A 9,824-nucleotide genomic window follows, 5' to 3' on the forward strand; every position below is an offset into this window, starting at 1 on the left:
TTGCGTGTGTTCCAAATATAAAATTTCGTTTTAGTAAATACATGTATCTGAATTATATAAGATAGTTTTATTTATCAACTGGTTATTTTTGATAAGAAAGGCAAATCATTCTTTTTAGATATCAGTTTATTGTATTATTCCCTTTATGTAGATATGAGAAAAACTTAAAACTATCTCAAAAGAAAAGAAACAAAAGGAAACATAAAACAACAAAAGTTTAACTGGTCTGAACTTTTTATCTGAACAAAATACACGTAACAATTTTAAATTTCTTTGCAGGTATCGGATGAACTTAACCTAAAACACACAAAAAAAAGTATTCAGAATGTCATACTATTGCAGTTGCCACATCATAACCTAAAGAAATAAATTTATCAAAACAAACGCAATAACTCATTTAAAAGTCACATGGTGATATTCCGGCTTTACTAGTGATGGAAGATCTCAGGTGCCCCAAAGTGCATTTTCCAGGCACTAGCAAGCACCTGTATAAGAGAGATCCCAGATGCCCCCCTAAGTGCAATTTTTCCTGGCACGAGAGGGCACCTGTATAAGAGAGATCCCGGTTGTCCCTCCGTGCATTTTTCCAGGCACGAGCGGGCGCCTGTAGTGGGGCGGGAAATAAGGTCTCTGCTGTCAAAATAGTGCAAATTGTGATACAAGCATGAAACTTTCAGGAAATCATCTTTAGACCATGTAGATTTCAAAAAGTGAAGTGGGCCCAAAAAATATCTCTGCTCATTCAAGATGGCCGCCATTTTCAAGATGGCCGCCATATTAAATTTGATGTACATAATAGCTCATTCATTCCAATTTTTTGTACAGACCTGAAACTTACACCAAAGCATGCAATATAGTTTCCCCTTTCAAAAATTTAAAAATCTTTAAGCAATTTCTCTTGCATTTTTCTTCAGAATCCAAGATGGCGTCCAATATGGCTGCCAATTTTAATGAAAACTGATATATCTCTTTTTGCAGTATAATTTTTTGCACACGGTATGCGTATTTCCATATAAAATTGTGAAATATATTAGAAAAAAAATCAAATTTTAGGTTAACCACATTGTAAGTCATGTTTTTAGTTTTTTTTTTGTAGGCAAAAAAAATCTTTAAAAAATCAAAAGAAAAAGTGCCATTTTTTTTCATTTTTCTCTAACATGGTTTTCTAGGTCTATGTACAAAATTTCAAAAAGTTACATAGTTTCTAAAAGTGTATTTGATATTGCAATCAACACTGATGTTTTTATTGTATAGTAGTTGTAACACAAAAACAAACAAAAATGTGAAGGTTTTTATACTTATTAAAAGTGGGTGGGGTAAATTTATGCAGACAATTTGTAGTACAAAAAATAAGGGTATTTTAAGAATTCTTAGCATAATATTCACGTGTATAAAGTATTTTATTGGTATTAAGGTTTTTTGTTTTGCCTTCAGGTCTAGAAGGGTGTACTAAAATATCATTTAAATGGCAGATACAATCATATGTATACATTCAGTTTTTTAAATGTGTTTTGCATGATATAGAGTGTTGTTTCAATATTCTTAAATACATTTGATCGAATTGTACAGAAAGAATCTTTCATCAACGAACCATACTGTTAGATAAAATCATTGCCTGGACCTGGGTAGTGAAATGGCTTGTCTATTGTATGAATACAATTATTTCCTGCAGCAATTTTAGTCCTTGCGTAAAAGCTTGTAAACAGAAATGAATTCAAAGTTCATGATTTACTTTGCACATCATTTGTAACGCAAGTTATAATTGAATTTAGTACCGTCCATTTTCTAATAACTTATGTAGACATCGATATTTTCAAAAGAAACAAATACGACTGATAACATCATTTACATATCTAATGACTAGGGTGTGCTTAAAATAGGTATCAATAAAACCGGCTTGAACCCACATTGTACAAACATAGCTTATATTTGGAATATAACTAAATGTATTCTACTTTATTTTTCCCATTAAACAAGAAGCATTGTTGACCCTTAGATCACGCGCGCCTAAGACCCACATGCTGTGAAAAGGTATATAATTCTTTTATACTAAAGAAATGCTAAAATCATATAATGGTAAGTATCTTTTTTTCACCAGTTCATGATTTTATAAACTATTTGAAAAGAATGCATGTCCAATAACTAGGCTCTCAGAACTACAAAAAGACTCATATAACTATATTGCCAATAAAAAAGTCCATGTAAACTAAAGTGATTTTGACGCCTATGCGCAATAGTTTATAATCTTTATATAGCATCACAATGTTAATGATATATTTTCTCTTCTCTGTGCACATAGTTTCTGGAAAAGAAATTTTAAATATATGAGTCAATGTAAACTAAGTTGACAGAGAAAGCCATTTTGGACGACTACAGGAACATGATTTAAAGGCCCGCACGAGGAACACAGTTTTTTAAAGACTTGTGAAGGGAATCGCATTGAAGTTGTTTTGTTGTTGTTAAAAAAAAAATCAAAAACAAACAAAAACTTGTAATCCTAGAGCTTAGATAGTCAAAATATTACCTTGCCAAGTAAAAGAACACCTCTTTAAAAAGTTACATAAAAACAATTTTGGATCATAAAGTGTACATGCAATAGAAAAAAATCTTCTCAAAAATCAAAATGCATAGAGCACAGGTACTAAGCTGGCATGTAGCACACACTTGGGTTCTTTATTAACACATTTAATGAATCAAAGCTCATAGAGCCACCCCTCGCGGGGGGGGGTTTTTCACCCTTTTTTTTTGTATAGGAAAACACATTAAAAACATCTAGTGTTAAACTACATTGACTTGAAATAAGATATTTGGGATGTAGACCTGATATAACAACATGCATAAATTTGTATGATGCTACTGCAGTCTAAAATGGTTTTGGCAATGGTATCACTTAATTTACAATAACTTACTGGTAATAAATCTGTTTTTCTCTTAACCTACAGTATCCGACGCCATTATTATACATTAATCTTGTATCATCATTAAAATTATGTTATAATAATGATATATCATGGACAACATGGTCCAAATTTACCAAACACAAAAGGTCACTAAGTTTATATGGACTCGTATATAGATACGCGTTATAAAAGTCCTCTCGTGTGAAATAAAAATTGAAAGCAGATATTGAGCATGTTTCTTTAAAAGCAACCGGATTCAATTATGACACAAATCATGTGTGTTATGACATAATTGACATAATTGACACTCCCAAAATGATCTTGTTACCGTTTTTTTTGCAACAATGATCTTAGGTGAGTGATTCAGGGTCATCATTACCCTCTTATTGAAAGAAAAAATAAAGATAAATGATGTACTTTAGGAAATACTAGTACACTTAGTTTGTATCTTAACTTTTTTCAAAACGGTTGCATGCAGGCCAGGCCATTTTATCATTGATATATATGTTTCACATCACATACATTTTGTGGTTTTTTAAGCGCATCTTTATATTAATATAAATATAAATTGTGGTGGAGTCAAAAAATATGCGTTTATGTACTACCTTTATACCTAAAATTCAAGTACATGTTTGCTATTTTAAGCACGTTTAGTTGATTATTGTCTTCTTATATGTCTTTACAATTAACAATTCAATATTGATATCAAATATATTGAAACAAGAGAAGTTATCATGCAACCAAATTTAATAACTGAAGGTATACACATGTTTGAATGTGCATCTTCTTGCTCACCCACCATAATGGCCCGAAGGAAGACAAAATACTTTCATACCAATAAAAAGTACTTTTTAAGTTGGAACATTTGCATAAGAATTTATGAGAAAAGTAAAAAGACAAAGAAATAGAATGAACTCAGCTATGTAGATTTTCTGTTGTTTTTTCTTTTTACAATTATCATATAAAAATTACCCCACCCACTTTCACAAAATATAAAACCTACAGATTTAATGCTTTTTCTTACATTTTTTACAATAAATCACATGATATTAATAGAATGTCAAATACAGTTTAAGACATTAAAGTAACTTTTTTTAACTTTGTAAATTACTTTAGAAATTCAAATTGAAAAATATGAAAAAAATTGGAATTTTTCTTGATCTTTTTTAAAGATATTTTTAGACAAAACTTAAAATGTTTTACTTTTATTGAGATTAACATATAATTTGATTATCTCATGATATGTTTAAACACTTTTTTTATCATAATAAACATAATTGTGCACCAAAATTATACTATAAAAATGGTATAACAGTTTTTCACAAAAATCGACGGCCCATATTGGATCGCCATCTTGGATTTGGAAGAAGTATGAAGAGAAAATTTTGTGAGATTTAAATTTTTGAAAAGGAAAACTATATGCATGATTTTGGTGTTAGTTAAAGGTCTGTACAAAAAATTGGAATGAATGAGCTAGAATGTATGTCAAATTTATATGGCGGCCATTTTGAAAATGGCGGCCATCTTGAATGAGCAGAGATATTTTTGGGCCCACTTCACTTTTGAAATCTACATGGTCTAAAGATGATTTCCTGAAAGTTTCATGCTTGTATCACAATTTGCACTATTTTCTCAATTTCCCGCCCCACTACTGTTCAAGAGTGATCCCAGGTGTCCCGCTGTGCATTATTGACAACTGGCCAAGCTTTATTTAGTTGATAAAATAAGTCAGTACTAATTTTCATCAGTGTGTGTAAAGTTGTTGCTTTCATCACTCGTTAAAATGAGATTGAGTCTATTCTAAAAGTCTTTATATATACAAATGTAGGTTTAAAAAGAAGAAAACTGCTTTGCTTCAAAGTATTGTTAAATTGTTTAGATACGTACCTTAACCTAGGGAATATCAGTTTCAGTTATGACGTCACCAAGGCTGTTGGTGGCAGCACAATACCAGGAGCCGTCATGAGACGCCGACTTATAGTGATCGACCGCTACTATGGAGACGAGCCCTTTACGTGTGACGTCAGCATCGCCCGGAAGTCCCACTGAGCCTGTCTGTTAAATAGATACAATGTGGCATCACACATGTTACTAGTAATCGCTTCGGCAATAGTTTTGTACAAATCCTGCCTTACTGTGTTTATAAACGAACGGATTTTACTTTCTACATGCGTTTCCCGATAATCAGGGCTTTTGACAGAAAATGGATCATTTTTTATGGTACCAAAAACAAATTCTTTCAAAAGTTCTGAAAATTTTCCAAAATATCTGACACAAGTAATTTAAAGGCACAATATATGCCACAAAGATAAATAAAGCAAATGACAAACTTGCGTTTATAACGTTGAAATAATGGTTTTGGAACATTTTAGATGCTTATTAATTACTTGAAAAGAAGTAGCTTTGAACCTGCATTTATATGTCATAAATGTAGCAAAATGTTAACAAATTAGTATTATGACTTCCATACAAAATACTTAATCACTACAACTGTACAAATTGCCGTAAAGCAACAGATGCAAAATATGGTTCAGATAATTGGCAAACGAGTTACATGTACTTTTTTTGAAAACTATCACAGGACACCAAAAAAACAACAACAAAAAAAAACAACAACAAAACATTAAAGCATTTATGTGGCACAATTTGCCTGACAACAAGAAAAGACTAAGTTCTCTTTCTTGTGTTATCCTAGGTATGATGTTTTTGACATGGTTTCATTTCTTATATATTGATATTTGTTTTTATTGTTATACCATGTTAATACACAATATTGAAATAAATCAGACCGCCTCCGTGGTCGAGGGGTTAGAGTCGATGACCTCTTATCCAGTTAACTCTCTGGCGGGGGTTCGATCCCCGGGAGATGCTTTGGTGGTTTAGCGCAGAGGAAGGTAGTCTAGTACTGGTGTAACTCTCCAGGAACGATGGTTAGGAAACTACCCGCCTATATAACTGAAATACTGTTAGGAAAAGGCGTAAAATGAAACAAACAAACAAACACAAACAAACAAAAGAAATAAATCTATCAATCTATCAAAGGAGTGTAAGATAAGTTATCTGCTTTCGTTTCGATATGAAACAACTTACACTAGAGCCAGCTTTAACGAATGTCCATCCGATCTGTGGCGGTGGATACCCAGTGGTGGTACAAACCAAAGCAAAGTACGGAGGTATAAACGTTTTAACAATATGTGCCGTCGGTTTCTCTAGTAATATATCAACAAATGATTGTCTTGTTATAGTTGAGAAATACTATGCTCATCATTGATTTTAATATTGTAATCACAGAAATGTATTGAAATATCCTAGAAATAATCAATTAAAGAAATAAATGAATAAACAAATCCGTTAACATTACACTTTACAAAATAATAAAAGATCGACTAAGTTCTTTATTATTTTTAAAATTATATTATGCACAATTTGATCATTGGTTAAAATATATTGATAAAGTAAGTTTACCTTTTGTTATGGCTATAAAATGTGTCTTTTCTATGGTTTGGCCATTAATTATTGCTTCGCAAGAATACACGCCAACCTTGGACTCATCAAGTTCGGCAATTACAAGTTTATCTTCTCCAGCAAGCGGACTTATTACTATTTCTTTTTCTATGCTGACACCGGATGGTAGAGACGTAGACTGAAGTTTATAGAAGGGAAAAAATTCAGAAAGCATTTAAATGTTATTTCATACCTACAAACAACTGTGTTAGTGCATAAAAAGTGTATTTTTAAAAATAAATTACATTACAATATACATTGCAATGTTTCTTTAACTATAAATAGATCTTTATAAGGTACATGGCAGGAAATGAATCAAACATGTCCTTGAGTGTTTAGATTTTCGTCACACCAACAGTAGATAAATGTTATATGGCGGCGTTTGAAAAAATATAACCCAAGTGATTTAATTATGACAAACGTCTGAGAGTAAACCCGAATCATCCTTAAGTATGCCGAATAACTTTATAACAGGAAACAATGAAAATTTGAGCCATGTCACGACAAAACCAACATAATGGGTTTGCGACCAGCATGGATCCAGACCAGCCTGCGCATCCGCGCAGTCTGATCAGGATCCATGCTGTTCGCTTTTAACAAGTAGAGAAACTGATAGCGAACAGCATGGATCCGGATCAGACTGCGCGAATGCGCAGGCTGGTCTGGATCCATGCTGGTCGGAAACGCACTATGTTGGTTTTGTCGTGACGCGGCTAAAATTTTAAACACAAAACACTAACATTGTTAGAAATTGCCAAGTTAAAGTCAAAGTTATTTTTTTTTATAAAATGATAGAACATTAATAACGTTACGTGATTATATTTCCATATGTAACGCTGAGCAGTGGGTAGACTTATACATTTCAGCTCTACCCGACTTTTATACGTGCTAGAATTAGGTCCGTCGAGGACAAGTTGTGCACCGGAAGTGTTTGGACCGGAAGTTGATGTACTATGAGACGCAGCAGTTGTTGAGGGTGTTACTGACGTCATTGTTGGTTTGTTGACTGTGGTTGCCTGGGAGGTACCTATATGTAAAGTTGTTGTTGTTTATAAAAATGTAGCAAAAGAAAATAAACCTGTTTAAAGGTAAATGTCTTCAATTGATTCAAAATATATTTTTCATTGTTGAGTCTTAGAATAAAAATCGAACTTATTCTTACAACATTTCGATACTTTTTTGTAGCGTTGTTATACATTTGATGATTTAATGTACATTAATGATTAAAAGAAACGCAAGGATGCTTTGACTCGTTTTTATAAAGAAAGGAATTATTTTTTAAATAATGTGAACAAATTTTATTTAAGCACAAACTCACCTAATATCTGAAGGCACATTATGCCTCGGAAAAACGTAATTATATTAAATCTTTAAAATGTTAAACATGTGTTTAATTATGTATTTAGAGCATGTTGTGACTTGTTAAACAACCGAATAAAGTGCGGTAATGTGTTTTAAAAGTAGCAAAAATGTAAAGAAAGTAGTATTTTGACTTCCATACAAATACTTATATATTAATACAATGTAAATATACCAATTGCTAAAAAGCAAACAAATAAACAACAGATAGCTTCTCTATATGGCAAATGAGTATTTTATTTAGAAACTGTGACAAAATACCAAACATAAATGAGCTGCGTCACAACAAAACCAAAATAATGGGTTTGCGACCAGCATGGATCAAGACCAGCCTGCGCACCCGCGCAGTCTGGTCAGGATCCATGCTGTTCGCTATCAGTTTCTCTACCTGTAATAGGGTTTGTAAGCGAACAGCAAACTACATCTTACCTGTCCAGTTATCTCACCAATATAACAATCTTACCTGTCCAGTTATCTCACCAATATAACAATCTTACCTGTCCAGTTATCACACCAATATAACAATCTTACCTGTCCAGTTATCACACCAATATAACAATCTTACCTGTCCAGTTATCTCACCAATATATCAATCTTACCTGTCCAGTTATCTCACCAATATAACAATCTTACCTGTCCAGTTATCACACCAATATAACAATCTTACCTGTCCAGTTATCACACCAATATAACAATCTTACCTGTCCAGTTATCTCACCAATATAACAATCTTACCTGTCCAGTTATCTCACCAATATAACAATCTTAACTGTCCAGTTATCTCACCAATATAACAATCTTACCTGTCCAGTTATCACACCAATATAACAATCTTACCTGTCCAGTTATCTCACCAATATAACAATCTTACCTGTCCAGTTATCTCACCAATATAACAATCTTACCTGTCCAGTTATCTCACCAATATAACAATCTTACCTGTCCAGTTATCTCACCAATATAACAATCTTACCTGTCCAGTTATCACAAGCGTTATAGTTACAATAGTCAGTACCATTACAACACGTGGCACAGTCTTGTCTACTTGCCCTTAATAACGCATCACATTGCTTCAATACAAAAAAGTACAATAATTAGCTCCTTACAAATTGATAAATCGATAAAAAAAAGTGGATGGATACGTGTATGTTAATAGCTTGAAGAAGTTGAGGATCATTAATGTTTGTAGATAAAATGAATAAATCATTTAATTTCAATTTAATTGATCAGAATTGAGCTGAACTGACTATATTTTTCATTGACAAGGTGAGCTGAATTGATTATTTCAAGAGATTGAACTTCCATTTTTATAAAATATGTTTTTGTTACTTGCTGCATAAGGGAAGACCATTTACTAATTTTGAAAAAAAACTTTTGGTCATACTATCATATTGTAACTGTTTAATCATGTTTTATGTTTCTTTTGTTTTTCAAATTAAATATGTTCAAATAAAATATGATTAGCTTTTAATGGTGATTGACCAACATTAAAAGTATAAAACGCTTACTTGGAACCCCATACACACACCGTATTACCGGCGGCAGTGATGGCAGATCACTGCAGTGATGGCAGATATCTGAAAATTACCGATCGATACAGGTAGGTTATAAATTTGGTTGGTTTAATTATATTACACAAATACGTCCCATTTCATTGCTATAAAACTATTGTCCATTGAATGGAGATACTGTAAGGTAATTTTGGACTCGTTTTTCCTGTTTTCAGACTATTTTGAGCAGGTTAAAAGTGAAAGCCTTAGAAAAATCCGTGAAAATGTCTGTTTTCTGTTCAAAATATCTCGAGTTTTAAGTAAATGGCAGGATTTCCTGTTATCAATATAGACGTTCATCCATTGGGGTCACGCAAGCCAAATATCTACCCCGTGAGTCTTTTCTTGAAAGTTTTACAGACGCCCAATCTTGTCCGGTCGAAGAAAAAATGCTGCCGTTGTAGGCAGATACATATTATAAATGCTGCCGTCGATGGCAGAAATACCATGAAAGTGGTTAACATTCTGACAGAAAATCAAGTTCAATCTTTTATCAATTCCTCTTTTCTTT

The 9,824-nt window shown here is 32.6% G+C and overlaps 1 protein-coding gene across 1 annotated transcript; it reads right to left on the minus strand.

Moving 5' to 3' along the window:
* Positions 1 to 198: 198 nt before the first annotated feature.
* Positions 199 to 9,280, minus strand: LOC132751335 (uncharacterized). Its single transcript, XM_060741497.1, has 7 exons — positions 9,272 to 9,280; positions 8,737 to 8,833; positions 7,217 to 7,431; positions 6,366 to 6,543; positions 5,991 to 6,109; positions 4,788 to 4,955; positions 199 to 297 (listed from the first exon to the last, which is right to left on the minus strand). Exons 3-6 carry the CDS (start codon positions 7,394 to 7,396, stop codon positions 4,794 to 4,796), a joined length of 639 nt encoding a protein of 212 aa, XP_060597480.1. The 5' UTR covers positions 7,397 to 7,431; positions 8,737 to 8,833; positions 9,272 to 9,280; the 3' UTR covers positions 199 to 297; positions 4,788 to 4,793.
* Between the last annotated feature and the right edge of the window lie 544 nt (positions 9,281 to 9,824).

Source organism: Ruditapes philippinarum, unplaced genomic scaffold (assembly GCF_026571515.1).
Source record: "Ruditapes philippinarum isolate M1 unplaced genomic scaffold, ASM2657151v2 ctg857_1_1_1_1, whole genome shotgun sequence".
Taxonomy (NCBI): domain Eukaryota; kingdom Metazoa; phylum Mollusca; class Bivalvia; order Venerida; family Veneridae; genus Ruditapes; species Ruditapes philippinarum.

Coding starts and splice junctions, on each gene's coding strand:
- LOC132751335 (XM_060741497.1), bottom strand. CDS start 7,396: ATGACGTCAGTAACACCCTCAACAACTGCTGCGTCTCATAGTACATCA. Junction 6,110..6,365: donor TTTTATAGCCATAACAAAAG/GTAAACTTACTT, acceptor ATATATTACTAG/AGAAACCGACGGCACATATT. Junction 4,956..5,990: donor TCGTTAAAGCTGGCTCTAGT/GTAAGTTGTTTC, acceptor TCTATTTAACAG/ACAGGCTCAGTGGGACTTCC.